Below are 21,441 nucleotides of genomic sequence, written 5' to 3' on the forward strand. Positions count from 1 at the left end.
TGTTTTTGGTGACATAAACTGACCAAAAAATGGCAATTCTACCATGTCAGTGCTTATTTTCATTTTATCATTCACCGTATGGAAAAAATATTTATGAAATATTTATGATATATAATTGGTTAGGACAGTTACATATGAAGTGTTACCAAATATGATAATTTTTTATATTTTTCAGATTTTGTATTTTTTTAACTCCCACCTAAACCATTAACTCTGTCTTACCTCTATATAAACCACCTAATCATGTTTCATAACATATAGGCTTCACTTTGTTCTGGTGAATCCATATACAAACAAGCCTCAGTGGTCCATCATTCGATGTTATTTGCTATTCTGCTTTAAAAGTTTGAAATTAAAAAAAAAGTACATTTAGCAATACAAATATATGCCTTTTTTAGGCAGATAATCCTGGTAGAGAGGCCAAAAATAATTTCTTTGCATTTATTTTCATGTCTTAGGGGGTATGATCCTGCGCTTTTTACATACCGCACTTTCGGATGCAGGAAGATACCGTTGTGTGGTTTCAAATACTGCTGGGGAGAAAAGCAAAAACTTCCATCTAAGTGTACTAGGTAAATGATTTGTTTCATCATATGGGGGAGATGCCTTCTGGACCTCACATTCTGCTATTTTCCAACACCATTATCATTTTTAATACAGTTAGTGATGCTATAAACATCTTTTTTCCAAACTGAATAATCCGCGCTTTTTCTTTTGCCATTCCCATTACTGTGTTTTTATGAAGTCTACACATCCAGCACATTCCACCCAGACAGGCAAGACTATTTTCTGTGCATTTTATCGTCATTGAACCTGCACTTTTCTATAATGCGTATCTTCATATTTAGTGCCACCAAGATTTAAGGGAAATACTCTGGAAGACGTAAAGGTAAAAGAGAAAAGTGATGTAACTCTTTCATGTGAAGTAACAGGTAATACTATATTACTACATCTTATTCTTATAGTTTTTCATTACATAGTTGTATAATTCCAACCTGTTTTATTGCTGTGAAGCTTCAAGGAAGAGCATAAAACTCGGATGAGACAGGAACCCCCCGAAAATCTGTACTGGCTTCAGTATTGCAATCACAAAAAATCCCCTGATCAACACCCCATCGCTAGTAATGAAATAACAGAGGCCTAGGCACCTGTAGTTAACATAAGATTATTACATTCCAAAAATCATCTAAGCTTTATTTAATCCCTAAGGCATTTTTCATTTTTGTATTTTTATTTTTTCTTCACCTTCTTCCAAAAGCCATGACAATGTTATTTTTATGTTGGCATAACCATATGGGAGCTTGTTTTTTGTGACGTGAGATGTAGTTTTTAATCACGCTATTCATTTTACCATTCAATGTACTGGAGAACAGACAACAAAATCCAAGTGCAGTGAAATGATGAAAAAAACTAAATTCTGTTATTTTTTTTGTGGGTGGGTTCTTTTTACAGCTTTAATTATATGGTAAAAATAACCTGTCAACATAATTCTCCAGGTCACTATAGTTATGGCGATACCAAACTTGATATTTTTTTATATTTTAGTTGTGTAGAAAAATTATGAAGATTGTAAAAAAAATTGATGTTAATTGTTTATGTCGCCTTTTCCTAGACCTGTAATGTTTTTAACCTTCCCTTGATGGAGCTGTGTGAGAGCTGTTTTTGCATGACAGGCTGATATTTTAGGTCTTTCATTGATTTACAGACACTTTGCAGCCATAGCATGGTAGAAGTTTTTTTATGAAGATAGTTTAGAAATATGTCGTATTTTCCATTTTGGAAGCAAATGAAAACTAAAATAGAATCTGTGTAATGGTGGTCATGGCCTCTAAACCTTATTCCTCAATGTAAACATGTCCACGTCAGCTGGGGGAGAGTCCCCTGGTCTCACTGCTCTTTCTGAAACACAGCTCTTTGTATTTTGTGCCCTCTTATCTTTGAGGCATACTGCATGTAAACAGGCTCCGTCACATCCGTATTACGTGAATATTATCCCTTTCATTGCTGTTAGAGATAAATCCACCATGTGGAGATGGGGTGGCGTGCCTCTAATATGGGGCACCAAGTACTGCAGTACAGGGCAGTGCAGTGTGCATGGAGGCTAACACTGAAACCAGACAGTAGAAGTCAGAGAAGCCATACTCTATCATTCTGCCCACAATTCTTCTTTTTATACATCTAGAAATAAATTCATAATTTATGTTCTGTGGCTCCTTTTAAAATATATGTGAATATGTCCTGACATTTATGTTATCTCTACACTTTTACTCAGGGAATCCTGCACCACAGCTGACATGGGTAAAGTTCGGTCAGCCTTTGCATTTGGAAAGTCATCATATAGTCAGAAATGGAGGACAAACGTTTCAAATTAATGGTGCCATGGTGTCTGACACAGGAACATATGTTTGCATTGCTTCTAATTCAGCAGGCGATAAAAGCAGAAGGTTTAGCCTTAATGTTATGGGTGAGTATATTTTTGTTTTCATTCAGTGTCATTAATCAGTTATAAAGGAGGAGATCCATAGAATTCAGCCTCAGTCTAAGAAAAGAAGCCCATTATTGATTATTGAGTGATCAAAGGGGTTACTTTGTGACTCCTTCCAGAAGGTGGGGAGATCTTTGGATCACTACTACTTTCTCTATACCAGTTAACCTGTAGCATACAATATATATCGTACCTAATCCTTTCTTATCATTACTTCCTACTCTTGCCATGTAGTATCCTGAAGAACATTCTAGAATTTATATAGGTTAAAAAAGTAGAAAATGCTTTCTTATGCTGACATTAGAGATGATTTATAATCTCTCCTGACATGTCTGTGTTAATAATTATTGTATTATTCCAGAAAAGACCAATTAAGGGGTACATTTTCTCCAAATTCTGTTGTCTTCCATTGATGTTATTTAACTTTGAATTCATATGTTGACAACTGGATATTACTATTCTACTTGACTGTCTCCATGTAAGCAAGTGGAAGGGTTGAAGAAGACGTTGTGTCAACAGGGGAGTTGCATGATGTTGGTTGTTATGTTATATACCGTATTTTTCGGACTATAAGACGCATCTTTTCCCCAAAATTTGGGAGGAAAATGAGGCGCGCGTCTTATAGTCTGAACGTAGGCTTACCGGGGGGTTGCGGCAGTGGTGTAGCAGTGTCCCTTCCTCAGGGAACTGGTGGCGGCAGAGGTGTGGCAATGCTGAGGCTCGGTGTTGGCGGTGGGCAGTGTGGTGTGCATTGTTGGTTTCCCTGCGGCCATCTTCCTGAAGCCGTGGGCCGCTGAAGGCGGCGGCATCCACGGATTGAGATCTCGGCCGACCTCTCGCACGCCATTTTCCTGAGGCTGTGGGCTTGAGATCTCGGTGGCCCTTGGCTTCAGGAAAGTGGCTGCATGGCCATTTTCCTGAAGTCGAGGGCCACCGATATCTCAATCTGCGCATGCGCGGCCTCAGGAAGATAGCCGCCGGTGTTGCACTCGGCTCTGCTTGACGGACACCAGTCGCCATATTTCTGCCGCCGGCATCCTGAGGAAGGTACCCTGCTCCATGCTAAGAAAAATAGATGCAGCAGAGTTGAGAAGGTTCCATCAGTTTAATTCATCCTTATTTTTCTCTATGACCCAGCCAACATCTTCCTCAAAGGTTGGGACAGAGATATGGCAGTCAATACCTCTTCCAGGCCTCAGGACCAAGACTATCCCGGTGTCCATACGAAACTTCAGATATATCCTCATGCTGTAAGGAGACTTGAACTGACAGAAATTTCTCGCATCTGCTGCATCTACTTTTCTTAGAATCTGTTAACACTGTAATATCTAGCTTTGCTCCCACTAACTCACACCTGACTAGTCTCTCTCCTCCTTCTGCAGTCCCTCAACTCAGAAAACTTTCTATTAAAAAACAGGTCTAACCCCTCCTGAACGTGGGGCTAATCCCAACAATGGTAACTATCTTATGCCTTGTGTAGTACAAGCTATATTCTTATACCTTAAATGGTTCAACTAGCGGACAAACCTCCCGCATTTCCAGGGAAAACCTCCAGGCAAAGCCTAGAGGAGAGCCAGGACCCAAAACCGGCCATAGCAATAAAACATAATCTTTTATCACATATATATATATATATATATATATATATATATATATATATATATATATATATATTTATTTATATATATATATATATATACAGTATATATATATATATATATATATATATATATATATATATATAATAACATACAATATCCCCTGTTGACACAACATCTTCGTCAACCAATCCAGGCCCTTACACCTACAGTCTGATACTGCCAGTGCTGATTAATGCAAGTTCTTGCAATTCACACACCCCATTTGCAGTAGGATACTATGGTCTAGGGGTGTACATTTTCATACTTTCAAGCCAAAATTAATATAAGAACTGCAGAATTTTAAGATGCTCATAATCATTATTTCATGATGAGTCCTCTTTATAAAAGCTCTTCTTTAATACATTTTTTTTTCCTTTACCTGGTACTAACAGAAATGACTATTTTTCTTTCAAGTCACAGAGTCTTCAACTAGAATAAATGATCACACATTTTGTGAAAGGGGGCATTTACATATTTATATAAAGATGCCAGTGGCTCAGTCGTTGGCACTGCAACCTTGTAGTGCTGGAGTCCTGGGTTCAAATCCCACCAAGGACAACATGTGCAAGGAGTTTGTATGTTCTCCCCATGTTTGTGTGGGTTTCCTCCGGGTACTCCGGTTTCCTCCCACACTCCAAAGGCATGTGCAGCGCCCCAGAGTCCTGGTCATTGCAGTACTGACGCTCCGCCGCTAAGGGGAGTGATGGTACGTCTGATGGCACTTAAGGAGTTCACCTGACCAGGTATCACAGACACCAATACACTTCATAGTCTGGCCTCCAGGGGGACCAAAGGGCACTATGTATTAGGCCACTCCTCACAATCTGGAAAACTGGGGGTTGGATAGAAAGTTAGACAGAAGCTGACTGGGTTGGAACCAGGCAACATCCTGTGGCAGAGGGTGTTGCAGGGGAAGATTCAGGGGGGTCCCTGTCAGGGGTGGGATCCTGACAGAGGCCTAGCAAACAAGACAGAACGTTAAGGAACCGCGTCTGCACTACATCGCGGCGGTGTCTCAAGAAAGGACAAGAAGCAAGGTTTATTGTGAAGAGTGAGAAACGAGATCAAAGCAAAAAGGAGATAACACCAGTAGGAGTCGTACCGTAAGATCGAGGCAGCATCCTAATGAGGCGCGTAGCCGGTGGCCGGAACGCAGAGGAAGTATTGGGCTCCAAGCATTACTTCAAACCAACGGCAGGACAGTTAATTATAGGTTGGCTGTCTCACCTAAATCACCTAAGCAGACATAGGGGGCAACTGTGGGAGAGGGCGTCACTAGGGTCCCGGAAGAACTCCAGGCCTACCCGTCATATGGGTGCGTCCTAGCCATATCATCTGGGGAACAGAGAAGAACATCAGAACAGATATAAGTTGTGGAAAAAAACATCAGAAACAGACACAACAGTTGTGAGGACTATCCCATGGTGCTCAGCAGGGAAGTACTACAACACAAAGGCGCTAGAAGGTAGGCACAAATTTCCACCTGCAAAGGGAGCTCTGGAGGTGCCATCGGACCGGCTGGTCTCAGACAGCCCTGTTGACAGTACTCTGGATTGAGGATCTTGAAGCCTTCAGTAAAGAGGTAAAGAGACTGCAACCCTGTGCCCCTCGTTATTCATCGCGACCTGCACCACCACCTACACCTTTCATTGGACGCCCCTTAGCAGGGTCACGGACCGGGCCTAGTCACCGTGACAACCCCAGAACTGAGATAGAGAAGCCCGGTACCGAGTACCCCGTGGCCCTGCGTCTGGGGGCGCTCCAAACTTGGAGTCACGAACAGGATCTACTTAAGCCTGAAGAATCAGGTCATGTGTGCCTTGGAACTGTGATTTATTGTGCTTGAACTGTGATTTATTGCAAAGACTGTGTATTGCCGCCAAATGTTCCCGCCAAAACCGCCGCCATTGCAGCGCCACGGGGAGCGCAGAAGAAGAAGAAGGGCGTGCCATGGGAGGAGACTATCCAAGTGGTGCCGAAATTGGCGACCGCCCCCTCCGACTACTGCTGTGAGATGACGACCTGCCAAGAAGCAGAGGAGGACCGCCCCCTGAATTGCAACGGCGGGAACGAGAGGAAGAAGAAGCTACGCCCTCAGAAAATGGAGGGGCAGCGTGCATATGCCACCAAAGAAGATCCCGGAACAGGGATGGCAACCAGTGAGTCCCAGAGCGACGGCAAAGTGATCCCGGCCTGTCCTCGACTACCAGAGATGGACCCGAACCCCCCGCATTGGGAGGATTCGGACCTCTCTGAGCCACAGGCGGCGGAGCTGAGCCAGCCTATCCCGAATGTGGAGCCAGCCGATGCGAAGCAATGGAGGTCGGAGTTGTGTCAGGAGACCGCCCTGGAAGAACCGCGGTCCGGGCTGCAGCCAACTCCAGTGTCCTTGTCAACGGAACAGATCGACATCGGTGGAATCACATCAGGCGCAGGTATGGAAAGTGTCCCTGCTCCCCCGACCGATCCTGCTCTCCCGACCGACCCTACTCCCGTGACCGCTCCCCAGCCCGACAATAACTGAGTTTTCACCGCTGAGCTAGTAATACTAACCCCAGGCACCATGGAGAAGCTGGTGCCTCCATTACCAACAACGATGGGGAAACCGCTAGATGTGAGCTCAGAGGGGGTGACCTTCCAGTGGGACACCCCACGGATTGGGCTGGATGGCGCCAGGCAGAAGGGCCTCAGCATTGCTGCGCTCACCTGGGAACAGTATAAGCAATGCTTAATTCGACAATGGCAAAACCAAAAAGAGACAGAACCAAATGACCCACCGAGAGTACAGAGACCAAGGACTGAACACAATAAGAGGAACTCAGTAAGGCAGGGGACTGTACTGGCCTTTCACCCGAAGCGGGGTTGGGGCTCTATACAAGAACCGGGACTGCCGACTGAAATCTTCTTTACCAGCTACAATGTGAAAACCCCGTCCCGCAATCGATATGACAATCAGCTACCATGTAAAGGGGACCAGGTGACCTACACTCGCCACCGGAGTGCGCAGGGGTGGTGCGCTCGAGACGTCCAACGATGCGAGCCGGCCGTAACGCCACCTGCTGTCCCGACTACGACTAACCCAGATTTGACCAACGCCACTACTGTCGCCACGGTGTGTATTATCGCCACTACTGAACTTGCAACCACAGCTGACATCCGAATCCAGACGCCGGGTGATCTGACCACACCTGGGAGACCAACCAATGATACCGATTCTGCATCCGCCGAGGACAGAGGACCGCAGCCTTCCCGGCCGGCGAGTGTCCGTCACCAATTGATGCAGTGTAACCTTCTGTGAGGATAAACCTCAGAACCACGAGTATGTAAATAGTTACTTGTTTGTTTCTCTGCTTTTTCCTGCTAATACCCAACCAGGGTTGTTCTTAAAGGGATCCCTTTGTTTACCCGGGATCCATATTGCTTTTTATTTTAGCTTTTGTTTTCTTTTTTGCTCCTTTATACCCCCTATTTTGAAAACACTGCCGAATCATGGACGGTGAATGGTTCACAAACTGTAATGTAAATAGTTTGAACCCTATTAAGGGTGCCCCCTACTGGTTTTACAAGAAAAATAACTCTTTGCGAAGAAACTGTTCCTGGAAACAGTACAGGAGTTCCTGCCTTACACGGACTTGCAACTTGAGCAGTTGCACTACCTACAAGAGACTTTGTTCCCTCTTAAAGGGGAAGTTCACCAGTTGCACTTAATGTACAATGTTGCTTTAAAAGAAAGTGAACAGTAATAATGTTTTACATAGCAAGTTATATGTAGCCAGCTAGTTAGTTATAGAAAATGTTTGATAATGTTGCTAGAGATTGAGGACAGGAAGTGAACCCGTAGGGGTTAGTGGGTGAGTCCTCCTAGGAGCCATAGAGAGATGGCTCAGTGATCCTGTACTAAGAAAAGAGGCTGTAGGCCTGGGCAGATAGACAGGCGGTCCTGCATAAGACAAATCAGAGAGTAAGAAGAAAATGTTGCACTTAGAAGAGAAAAATGAAGAAAAGTTAATTTATATTTTAGGAGTTTATTAGTAAGCCTTTAGTGGATCCAGCTTATACGTCCTTAGAGGCAAAGTTAAATTATTGTTCAGAATTAGCACTTAGTAGAATACCCGGCTGGGTAATAGAAGTTATTTATAGTATGTTATTTAAGATATTTAACCATGTTGTGTTTGTAACGTTTAAGAGTCCTCACCTCCCATAAAGGGAAGCACTGTTATTATTACTTATTACTTGTTTATTGCATTTCAAAATTTGTATGTCTTTTTGCTGACATGTATTGTTGTTTTCTTCCCAGTCCGGGAGTACTGGATTTAACCGGGGGGAGTGCAGCGCCCCAGAGTCCTGGTCGTTGCAGTACTGACGCTCCGCCACTAAGGGGAGTGATGGTACGTCTGATGGCACTTAAGGAGTTCACCTGACCAGGTATCACAGACACCAATACACTTCATAGTCTGGCCTCCAGGGGGAGCAAAGGGCACTATGTATTAGGCCACTCCTCACAATCTGGTAAAACTGGGGGTTGGATAGAAAGTTAGACAGAAGCTGACTGGGTTGGAACCAGGCAACATCCTGTGGCAGAGGGTGTTGCAGGGGAAGATTCAGGGGGGTCCCTGTCAGGGGTGGGATCCTGACAGAGGCCTAGCGAACAAGACAGAATGTTAAGGAACCGCGCCTGCACTACATCGCGGCAGTATCTCAAGAAAGGACAAGAAGCGAGGTTTATTGTGAAGAGTGAGAAACGAGATGAAAGCAAAAAGGAGATAACACCAGTAGGAGTCGTGCCGTAAGATCGAGGCAGCATCCTACTGAGGCGCGTAGCCGGTGGCCGGAACGCCGAGGAAGTATTGGGCTCCAAGCATTACTTCAAACCAACGGCAGGACAGTTAATTATAGGTTGGCTGTCTCACCTAAATCACCTAAGCAGACATAGGGGGCAACTGTGGGAGAGGGCGTCACTAGGGTCCCGGAAGAACTCCAGGCCTACCCGTCATACGGGTGCGTCCTAGCCATATCATCTGGGGGACGGAGAAGAACATCAGAACAGATATAAGTTGTGGGAAAGAACATCAGAAACAGACACAACAGTTGTGAGGACTATCCCGTGGTGCTCAGCAGGGAAGTACTACAACACACAGGCGCTAGAAGGTAGGCACAGATTTCCACCTGCAAAGGGAGCTCTGGAGGTGCCATCGGACTGGCCGGTCTCAGACAGCCCTGTTGACAGTACTCTGGATTGAGGATCTTGAAGCCTTCAGTAAAGAGGTAAAGAGACTGCAACCCTGTGTCCTCGTTATTCATCGTGACCTGCACCACGCACCACCACCTACACCTTTCATTGGACGCCCCTTAGCAGGGTCACGGACCGGGCCTAGCCACCGTGACAACCCCAGAACTGAGACAGAGAAGCCCGGTACCGAGTACCCTGCGGCCCTGCGTCTGGGGGCACTCCACATACTGATAGGGAATTTAGATTGTGAGCCCCAATGGGGACAGTGATGATAATATATGTAAACTGTAAAGCGCTGCGGAATATGTTAGCGCTATATAAAGATTATTATTATTTTCTTCTCTACACCTTTATCTATACCCTTTCTGATAATGGTATAGATAGTTGTGATCCACTCACCGTTTCTTCAAAAACATACTATGTAACCTCACTTTTGTTAATATTGTAACTCATCTGACATTTTGCTGCTTGTCCGGCCAGTTTATCTATGTCACCCTATGGAGATGAAGCGTTTTCTATAATATATTCAAAACTTTATCATCAGCCAGTACAGAAGAAGTACCACTATGTACAGCCTAAAATACTGGAGCTTAACCTGAAAAGTGCCAGCTACAGAATAAGGGAAGCACCACTTATTGATAGCAATAGCCACTTGTAGAATAGTCATTGCCACTATCTTATACCTAGTTATACTGCTATGTGCCTGAATTAAGTCCCATTGCGTCCTTATGAATGTATGATTGGTATTGCAGGACAATAAATAGTTTATTCAACTTTTTGTTAAACAGTTTCTCCAAGAATATTTGGTTCCAAAACTAAAAACTCCCCAGAGGAAATATCTGTAATTCTCCACAGCTCAGTATCACTATCTTGCGATGTTGATTCCCACCCCCCTGCAACGATAACGTGGTATAAAGATGGATTTCAAGTCCATTCAAAAGATAATATCAGAATTATTCCAGGTGAGGCTTGGTTTATTTTTATTTAAATGAAATCTATCATATTCATCATACAAATGACAGAAAGTATGCGATGTCAATTTGTGTTTGTACCCATTTTATATACTCAATATACCGCCAATTCTAGCATAATGTTTACCACAGATGGGAATATGTGAAGACACTTTTATTTAACAATCCTATCTTCAACATATCATAGAGTTCAATATTGCAAGCGGAAATATAGATTGCAGATGTTTTTGATAAATGATAAGAGGAACAGCCAGTAATAAGGCAGAATTGAAATGATTGATTAACAGTGCAAAATAATTTACCAGTCATCAGAGAGTTGATGTTTAGGGATGGACAAACCTGAATGGTAAAGTTCCAAGTCCGGACTGAACAATTATTGTCCTTGCACAGACCCAGAACACGGACTTTTCCAGGATGTCTGTGTTACTGTTTGGGTTCAGTAGCTCAAACAAAGATTGTTGAAAGGCTGCAGCAGAACCAATCAACAAGCTTTGCTGTGTGGGCACTTCCAGCTCAATCATGGTCATGTCAAGTATTGGTATGGCTGTGATTGACCGGCGCAAGCTGTGTAAAAAAAAAAAAGACTTGGGGTCTCGTCTTTTTTTGATAACCAGTGCAGCCAAAACTGACAGCTGCTAGTGGAAACAAAGAGGAAAAATCCAGCGAAGAAGCAGGTAAATAAAATGTCCAATTTTATTGAAGAAATAAATCACATCCATAAAAACATGGTAAGTGTGGTTCTAGTCACAGTGGATAAACCGACGCGTTTCAAACAATTAGTACAGTGTGTGCAAATTACTGTACATGTATTTAATTAATAAAAGATTATTTTTCTGAAAAAAATGGCGTGGGCTCCCGCATAATTTTATTAACCAGCAGAGGGAAAGCTGACTGCTGGGGGCAGATGTTTATAGCCTGGGAAGGGGTAATACCCATGGAGCTTTCCAGGCTATTAATATCAGACCGCAGCTTTTTGAATAACCTTTGCTGGTTATTAGTTATAGGGGGACCCCACGTTATTTTTTGGGGTCCACCATTTTAATAGCCAGTAAAGGCTAATTATACAGCTGTGAGCTGATATTAATAGCCTTGGAAGCTCCATGGGTATTACCCCCTTCCTAGGCTATAAACATATGCCCCCAGCTATTGGCTTTACCTCTGCTAGTCAACAAAATTACTCGGGAGCCCACGCCTTATTTTTCAGAAAAATTATCTTTTATTAATTAAATACATGTACAGTAAGCTGCACACACACTGTACTAATTGTATATGTTACTGACATCTGTATATCTACATATTCTATGTGTATTTACTGTATATAATCCATCTTTTCTTTCCTGTCATTTCCAGCTGGGATTTTATATTACGTGACTGTATTGCCAGTTTTTATTCTATCTATCTATCTATCTATCTATCTATCTATCTATCTATCTATCTATCTATCTATCTATCTATCTATCTATCATATATATGTTTTGAAGAATATTTCCTTTGAAAATTATGTATAAATGACAGAGAATTGCTCTATGTAAAATCTCATGTTAAAATCGCATTGCAGTCGGATGTACATCGGATGCTAGGTGTGAAAAATCAGATTGTACTCACATAAAAAATGCGTGACACTCACATGACAATTGCATTACACTCGTCTTACTCTCCTACATCAAAATTGGACCGATTTTAAAATTTGTAGTGTGACTCCAGCCTAATAAGTATAACGGCGTCAACCTGACACTGTCTGTAGGTTACTGTGTACAATCCTGCTGACAGGTTCCCTTTAAACTATGCATGCCACTATCTTCTCATTAACCTTTGGGCTCGTTTATCTAGGTGGCCACACTCTGCAGATTTTAAAGGCTCAAGAAGACTACTCTGGAACCTACACCTGCATTGCTTCCAATGAGGCAGGACAGGATGACCATCATTATAATTTGAACGTCTATGGTAAAGTTCATTAAACTATACAGTTATCATTGAAATTGCAACTCCATGGAGGAGAAGTTGCAATATTGTGGATATCATAGGAAACACAATTTTCAAAATATATAACTTTATTAGGGATCTAGTATGAGCACCACAGGCAGAAATCATAAAGAGCCATTGCTGGCCACTCCTGTTACTACCGTTTCTTAAAAGTGTCCCAGGAGCCGTTTTTCAACACTAAACGTGATAAGCAGCTCATGTTGCTACATGCTACTTTAAAGGGACTCTGTCACCTGAATTTGGAGGGAACAATTTTCATTCATATGGGCAGGGTTTTCGGCTGTTTGATTCATCCTTTCCTTACCCGCTGGCTGCAATATTGGATTGAAGTTCATTCTCTGCCCTCCGTAGTACATGCGTGCACAAGGCAATCTTGCCTTACGCAGGCGTGTACTATGGAGGACAGAGAATGAACTTCAATCCAATATTGCAGCCAGCATGCAGCCAGCGGGTAAGGAAAGGGTGAATCAAACAGCCGAAAACCCCGCCTCTATGGCTGAAAATTGTTCCCTCCAAATTCAGGTGACAGAGTCCCTTTAAGCAGTCTGTACAGCTTAAGCGTGCTACCATAGCCTGCAACGTTTCCATACTTGTCTCCCATTGAGCACATGTGGGATGTAATTGGACTGCAATTGCAAAGAGAGCTGCCAGCAGTGAATTTTGATGATTTGCATGCCCAAATGCATTCAACATGTCAGAACATTCCTCAGACATCCATTAATAACCTCATTGAAAACAGCCAAGGTCTGTAAGTGAGTGTGTTTCTGCACAAGGTGCTAATACTAGGTACTGAATAAATTGAGATATTTTGAATTATTTTTAATTTTTTTCATTATTTGCACATCATTAAGAAGTATATAAATTTTTAGATTTCCATAATACCATAAATTTAAGTTTTTGATGTAGCAACGACAATGTTGAGGAATGTATTTATTGGAAAAGCAAACTGTACATACTGATTTATTTGTTCTCATTTTTCTAGTTCCACCACAAATTAAAAAAGATGATCTGTCTGGCCTTGGAACATTTACAAAGCAGGTGAAAGTCAAAGTTAATACAAACTTCACTCTTGAATGTGAAGTGAAGGCCTTCCCAAGGGCCACTGTCACATGGTACAAAGATGGACAGGTCAGTCACCAACATATTTTTTTTCTGCCTTTTTTTGAAGTCTTGACATAATTCTTGTAACGGACAGTGCTGTAGCTGTACTAAAGTCTTTGGGATTAGTCTCTTGTGACCAGCTGTGCATGAGGAGTAAGATTAGGCAAGATTCATCTTCTATGCAATGAGGCTATATGAGGGATGTGGGGTGATACCTTCAACCAGGTCTGGAAAGTAAGCTTCTACCGCTGAAGGATCTAAGTAGGATTGGACTAGGTTGTCTTTAAAATCGTATAGTTCAGCTCATCTCTAAAATCTTTTCTTTTTTGGTTAAACGGGTATTCTCAAGCTTAGAAATGATCCCCAATCCATAGGCTAGAGAGTAGCTTTTGGATTGCTGTGGGTCTGACCAATGGGATCCTGACCAATCCCAAGAATTGGTGCTCTCCTGTGTGAATGAAGCGGTGGTCAGTAAATGTGCAATGTCACTCCATTCATTCTTATGGGAGTGCTGAGGACAGGTGTTTGCCATATCACTGATGGTCCCATTAAGGATGACTGGGGAGCCAGTTTGTATGATCGACTGCCATTTCATTTGCGCAGGACTCTTCAGAGCCCCGGATATTGGGAATGGTGGAAGGCCCAGCAGTCAGACCCCCAGCCCCGTGGATATGGAATAGCTTCTAAACTTGAGACAACCCATTTCATTTTTACTGATTAATCTCTTCATTACAAAACATAGATTTTTCAATTTTCATACATGAGATGAGAGGAAATGGGATGAGAAATATGTACAGTGAAGCTGTATGGTTCAGTGACAAGTTTACATACTGTATGCTAATCATCTATGCAATAGTCCTTCCATAAATAGGTTTCTCAAGTACCTGGATATTTGGATAGGCAATTAATCAAGTGAAGCAAGATAAATGTGTAATAAATCTTATATATCTATAAATGTTTTCTATTAAAACAGCCTCTTGGTCCTGAGAGTCCTCTGCAAATGAATGGCTATAAACTCCATGCAGACAATGCCCAGCTATCAGATACTGGGAGGTACACCTGTGTGGCCTCCAACATTGCTGGGGAAGATGAAAAGGACTTTGATGTCATTGTGCAAGGTTAGACCTGCATGTAAATACGCATCCTGAAATATATAGCTATGCTTCTGTCTGATATGTAATTCAATAGACTAGGGGTGGTCGCTTTCAGGTTAAATCACATAGTTACATAGTAAGGCATAAAGCAGTCCAGTGTTATCATTCTTCTGTGTTGTCCCTCCATCATTAGTCTGCATTTGTAGGTGGGTTTTGGACTCTCACCAATTGCCCAGTGACAGCAATGCATGTTACATGGTTTATGTTTAGCTTTTTTCCACCATGTTTTCTTTATTTCTCCTTCCTATGGTGAGCAAAACATTTTTTTTCAATGTTATCATTTTGTATATATGTTCATTTCTGCTGTATTTTATAATTCAGAAATCTTGACTATAACTTAAGGGCTTAGATGGCATTAAGAGGAAATTAGCTTTTTTTACTTTTTATATTTTTTAGTTCCACCAACATTTTTGAAGTTAGCTGGAATTCTTCTAAATGCTGACAGCGGTGTATCACAAAATGGAGATAACAAAGATGTCATTGTCCACAACCCACTGACTTTGTATTGCGAAACGAATGCCGTGCCTCCACCCAGTATCTCATGGTATAAGGATGGAAACCTTCTCACCTCAAATGATAAGGTGTTTATACTGCCAGGTACAGTGAATAATATTACATTACTGAGTAGTACTCATATAATGTGCACTCTATGATGTTGCATTGCTATTTGCTTGCACTACATGCTCTACAAGGTGTGACTAATCTATACAAATTATATTGAGAATCATAAAAGAAAAAAAATCCTAAACCAGGAAAGCATAAGTTTTGACATTAAATTGTTTATCATTAAAGCAGTAATACAGACAATAGTATTTGTACTGCATAACCATAGCGCGTATTTCCTGATTCCCTTACTGTATCTATCTGGTTTTGATGGTATGTGGTTTCCCGCATGTTTATCACCTCAATTCATTGATTCACACTTGCCTAGATCTGATAACTTGAGTTTGTCTATTTCCTGAATGCAAATTCATCCTGAATGCATTTTATCTTCTGTCTCCTAATTCTCGCCTCCTGTGTTTCTTTGAGCTGTCTTCCTGTGGCTCTTCCTCACTGCTGACACATGGTCTATTCCATGTGCACTTAAAACTTTATAAATTTAGAGTCCCAGGTCTGTCTGACCATGGTCTGGCTCCATAAATGTGGCTCTTTAAGCGTGCATCTGAAATATGCCAGAAATGGACTAGAAGTGACCAGAAGATATAAGCAACCACTGATTATTAAATGTACAAAGCTATTCTTTTCCCCCACACTTATTCTTTCACCATATTTACATATGCCCTTACAGTTTTTGCTCCACTAAACCTTACTGTCCTTCACTATCACAAAAACTCCAGCACCCTCTAATCAAATAATCATGTCTTTTTCCCTCTTACCTCCCCACTTAACCTCTTCTGCATATGTGGTCCTCAACCTCAGATCTTTCCTACTAAAACATAAAACAAGCCAGCCTCTCTCCTTCTCCCACCTGCCCTCTCTCTGCTTCTCCTCACTACTGGCAAATAACTTTCAATCCTGGACCCCCTCAGCTGATACTTCCTATTAATATCACCTCCTATCGCTTTTTGCCTAATATGAATTTTCCATTCTCTCCTATGTAAAACCTATCCCCCTGACACCCAACCCCCTGCTCCCTCTCTCTGGAGAACTCTGAAACTCCTGCTCTGTCTGCAATATGCTCCATGTAGTTCACCTCTCTTTACCTCTTGGAATCTTTCCTCCTTGGCCCTTAATGAAACATGGCTGACACCCTTCAACACTGCCTCACCCGCTGCGCTGTGTTACGGCGGCCTCCACTTCACCTACATATCTCTCCCTGGCAACAGACAGTGTGGGTCTTCTCCTTTCTACCAACGGCACGTTCAACCCAATCTCACCTCTACCCTCCCTTATCCTCCCCGCTTTTGAAGTCCACTCTATCCACATCTACTCTCCCTTCAACCTCCAAGTGGCCATTATATACCCGCCTCCAGGCATGACCACTGCCTCTATTGACCAATTCTCCACCTGGCTTCTTCACTTTGTCTCTGCTGACATTCCCACCATCATCATGGGTGTCTTCAACATCCCCATTGACAACTGCCAGAGAGCAGCCTCAAAACTCCTGTCACTTCATCTTTTGGACTTACTTAGTGGTCCTCCTCAGCCACCCACACAGACGGCCATACATTAGATATTATCTTCAGCTACCTCTACTCCCTATCTAACCACACAACCTCCCCTCTCACCCTATCTGACCACCATCTACTCACATTTTCATACCTGTCCTCCTCACCTGCCACCCATGTCCAGCAACTAGCACATCCTTGCAGAAACCTCACACATCTAGACACTTGCACACTCTCTGACTCTAGTCTAGCACTGGCAGCCATATGTTCAGTCCACAACACAGACAGTGCCACTCACTGCTTTCTACAATGCCACTCTCACATCAGCTATTGACTCTGTCATCCCCTCATGCATGGCAGAGTGCGACAAATAAATAGACAACCCTGGCACAAAAACATCACTAAAAAGCTTTGTCAAGTATCCAGGGTTGCGGAGAGACATTGGAAAAAAACACATTCGCAAGATGACTTCAACGCATTCAAACAAGCAACACTTGCATTCAAATCAACCCTCACCTCTGCTTAACACGTCTACTTTACATCCCTCGTATCTTCCTTATCCTAAAGCTCCAAACAATTATTTAACACTTTTAACTTCCTCCTCCGCCCTCCGCTGCTCCCTCCAACCTCTCTAGTCTCTGCTGAAGACTTTACCACAAATTTAAAAAATAAGATCAACCAAACAAATCAAGTCTTTATTGTTTTACCACCACAACCTCTTTGTATACAGACCAATGCACTTACCCCGTAACCTCTCTCCAACATCACTAAAGGAGAGCTTACTCATCTCCTCTCCAAATCACACCTCACCACTTGTGCACTTTACCCCATCCCACCTCCTCCCCTACCTCACCCCCACACTTATCCAATCTCTAACCCATCTCTTCAATTTATCACTAACTTCTGGCACCTTCCCTTCTGCTTTGAAACATGCCACATTCATGCCTATCCTCAAAAAGCCATCTCTTGACCCAATCGCTATGTCCAGCTATCGCCCCATATTGCTGCTCCCATTCACTTCCAAACTCCTTCACGCTGAACTTTCCTCTCACCTCTCATCTAACTCGCTCTTCGGCAACCTACAATTTTCTGCCCCCAACATTCCACTGAAATTGTCCTGACTAAAATTACCAATGACTTATTTACAGCCAAAGCTAACAGACAATTTTCTATACTCTTCTTTCTTGGCTTGTTCTCTGCCTTCCACACAGTTGACCACTGTCTCCTACTACAGAGCCTCTCTTCCTTTGGCATTAAAGACCTTGCCCTATCCTGGATCTTCTCATACCTTACCAACTGCACATTTAGCGTCTCCTACTCTCACACTACAATCTCATCCCCCCTCTCTCTGTTGGCTCTGTCCTAGGATCCCTACTCTTCTCTATCTATGCCCTTGGCCTGGGACAACTCATAAAGTTCTATGGCTTCCAGTACCATCTGTACTCTGATGACACTCAGATCTACTTGTCTGGCCCAGACATCACCTCTCTGCTGTCCAAAATCCCAGAGTGTCTATCAGTCATATCTTCCTGCTTCTCCTCTCATATCCTCAAACTCAATGTGGACAAATCTGAACTCATTATGTTTCCTCCATATCACATATCTTGCCTACCTGATCAATCACAATAAATTACATCACACTTTTTCCTGTACTGGAAATACGCTGCCTCGGAGTAACCCTTGACTCTGCCTTGTCCTTCAAACAACACATCCAAACTCTTGCCACCTCCTTTCCTCAACCCTCAGGGTATGTGCAAACGTCAGGATTTCTTGCAGAAATTTCCTGAAGAAAACCGGAAATTTTCTGCAAGAAATCCACATATTTTTTTGCGTTTTTTTTTCCCGTTTTTTTCGCGGTTTTTTTAGCATTTTGCAAGCGAAATTAGCTTGCAGAATGCTAAAGTTTTCCAAGCGATCTGTAGCATCGCTTGGAAAACTGACTGACAGGTTGGTCACACTTGTCAAACATAGTGTTTGACAAGTGTGACCAACTTTTTACTATAGATGCTGCCTATGCAGCATCAATAGTAAATGATAGAATGTTTAAAAATAATAAAAAAATAAAAAAAATGGTTATACTCACCTGCAGACAGCCGATCTCCGTCCGTTCCTATAGATGGTGTGTGTGTGCAGGACCTTCGATGACGTCACAGTCACGTGAGCGGTCACATGAGCGGTCACGCGACCAATCACAAGACCGCGACGTCATCGCAGGTCCTTCACACACACCATCTATAGGAACCGAAGCGGCAGCATGCACCGCTGAGAGGCGGGAAGACTCCGGGGCCATCGAAGGTGAGTATATCACTATTTTTTATTTTAATTCTTTTTTTTTTACCAATTATATGGTGCCCAGTCCGTGGAGGAGAGTCTCCTCTCCTCCACCCTGGGTACCAACCGCACATGATCTGCTTACTTCCTGCATGGTGTGCACAGCCACATGCGGAAAGTAAGTAGATCAATGCATTCCTAGGTGTGCGGAATCCCCGCAATTCCACAAATTTAATGAACATGTTGCTTTTTTTTCCGCGATGTGATTTTTTTGTGGAAAAAAATGCAACATTTGCACAAGAAATGCGGAATACACTGTAAATAATAGGAGGCATATGTAAGCATTTTTTTCACATTTTTTTTGCGTTTTTATCATGTTTTTATAGCGAAAAAACGTGAAAAAAAACGTGAAAAATACTGAACGTGTGCACATGGCCTCACTCTACTAAAATGCTTGTGCATGCACTCATTATCTCCGGTCTTGACTACTGCAACATCCTCCTCTGTGGCCTACCTTCTAACACTCTTGCACCTCTCCAGTCCATCCTTAACTCTGCTGCCAGAATAATTAATATCTCTCTACTCTCCGCTTTCCCCTTTTGCAAATCCCTTCATTGGCTCCCAATTCCCCAGTGTATCCAGTTCAAACTCCTAACACTAATCTAAAATGCCATCCATAACCATTCTCCTCTGTACATCTCTGAACCAATCTCCCAATATCTTCCCTCACGTAATCTCCAGTCCTAAGACTTCCTTCTCTCCTCCACACTTATTTGCTCCTCACTCAATCGCCTCTGAGACTACTTGCAAATATCCCCCATCCTCTGAACTCCCATGCCCAAAACATCCAATTGTCCTCCACATTTGGATCCTTCAGACTGAACCTGAAAACCCTCCTCTTCAATAAAGCTTACAACCTGTAATGACCACGCTGCCATCTCAACACCACTGGAGCTTCTGCAACCCCTCGACCTACTGTCTCCTTTCCCATCATCCTGTAGGATGTAAGCCCGCAAGGGAAGGGTCCTCTTCTGTCTGTACCTGCCTATCATTGATAGTTTGCTTACTATAAGTGATATTTGTATTTTATATGTAACCCGTCAAGTACAGCACCATGGAATCAATGGTGCTATATAAATAAATAATAATATATTATGTGGTATATGACACAGGCCTCATTCAGGTATTAGTAATCTTTCTTGTATGCATAAAATGGAACAATTTTCATCAGGGTCCTGGATCACAAATACATCAGAGTCTGTTTAGAGTTTCAATTTACAAAATCAGATTCCCAACAGTATTTCTCGTATGGAACAAAATAAAACAATGGATCTCAAGCTTCTCCTGTCAAACACAAAAAACAGACATCACACTGATGTAATTAGGATGGCACCAGAGTGCTGTCTGAGTTTTTCATAGAGCCATAGATTTAAATGGGTGCAGTTGATCTGTGAGCAATATATAATGGGCACGTGTTCTATTCCTGAAAATTGTACATGAAAACAGACGTCTGAATGAGCGCTAAGTGAAATTCATGTGGAAAAGACTTTAGCGGTGGCTACAGATGTATAGATAAATACATGATTGTTCTGCCTTCTTCCACGTCTGGTGCTATGTGGATTCCAGCATACAGCTAAACCTTCTTCACATCCCATGTAAACAGACTGTAAGGTTCTGTAGTCTATGGTTTATTGGTGAGATGATATGAAGATGAATATGAGTGGTAAAACGGATTAGCTGAAGGATGGGGATAGTAGGAAGAAATGAGCAGAAGCAAGAGACAAGTGTCTTTTCTGCATGGAGGTATCTTGTCTGCATGGAGTCTGGGCTTGTCTGAAAACATGTCTCCTTCACAAAGGAGCAAGGGGCGGTCCCACAAGCACACTAAGCTTAAAGGGGAAGACCCTTGCATCTGTAAGAATGCTGCCAAATTGTGTTTAACATATTTAAACATCATAAAAGGATAACATATCACCTCTTACAGGTTGTAACAAGTGTCAACTACCAACACCTTCTCTTATTGAGCATAAATGGGCAGAACACTCCCTGCTTGGCATCAATAGAAGACACTATTAGGTTCTTTTGGGTAAAACAGCAACACAAGCTCTGTTAATGGCCTGAGGAACAGTTTGCTGTTCCCAAGTGTTAGGGGTCGAGTTCCCGCCTCTGCACAAGGGGAATCTCAGGCCATCTCAGCTGCGGTCTCCCATTCTTCTCCTGCCGCAGTGGAGCCTGCTCAGCAGAGACGTCAGTCCCAGTGTCTCGCTCAGTCTGACTCTGTACAAAGGGTTACTGCTGCTTTTCCAGCTTCTGCCATTGAAGCCAGTGCTGGGCAGTGGCGAGCAGACGCTTCTGGGACTAAGTCCTGCTTTTCTCGTTCTCGGAATGCCCAGAGTAAGATTTCTCAGTGGAGATCGAGGGTCACATGTTCAGATACTGCAGCTAAATCCATTGGTCCTCCAGGAAGGTCCTGAAGGTGCTCAGGCTCTGTAGCAGCC

At 42.7% G+C, this 21,441-nt stretch overlaps 1 protein-coding gene across 1 annotated transcript in view; it reads left to right on the plus strand.

Annotated features, from left to right (window-relative positions):
- Positions 1–21,441, plus strand: part of HMCN1 (hemicentin 1) — a 768,245-nt gene that overhangs the window by 387,439 nt on the left and 359,365 nt on the right. Inside the window, exons 47-54 of the mRNA XM_077275842.1 lie at positions 459–572; positions 849–932; positions 2,273–2,464; positions 10,144–10,317; positions 12,157–12,270; positions 13,292–13,437; positions 14,384–14,528; positions 14,961–15,161. Of these exons, the coding sequence (XP_077131957.1) occupies positions 459–572; positions 849–932; positions 2,273–2,464; positions 10,144–10,317; positions 12,157–12,270; positions 13,292–13,437; positions 14,384–14,528; positions 14,961–15,161 (1,170 nt within the window). The remainder of the gene's footprint in view (positions 1–458; positions 573–848; positions 933–2,272; positions 2,465–10,143; positions 10,318–12,156; positions 12,271–13,291; positions 13,438–14,383; positions 14,529–14,960; positions 15,162–21,441) is intronic.

Source organism: Ranitomeya variabilis, chromosome 8 (assembly GCF_051348905.1).
Source record: "Ranitomeya variabilis isolate aRanVar5 chromosome 8, aRanVar5.hap1, whole genome shotgun sequence".
In the NCBI taxonomy this organism is placed as follows: domain Eukaryota; kingdom Metazoa; phylum Chordata; class Amphibia; order Anura; family Dendrobatidae; genus Ranitomeya; species Ranitomeya variabilis.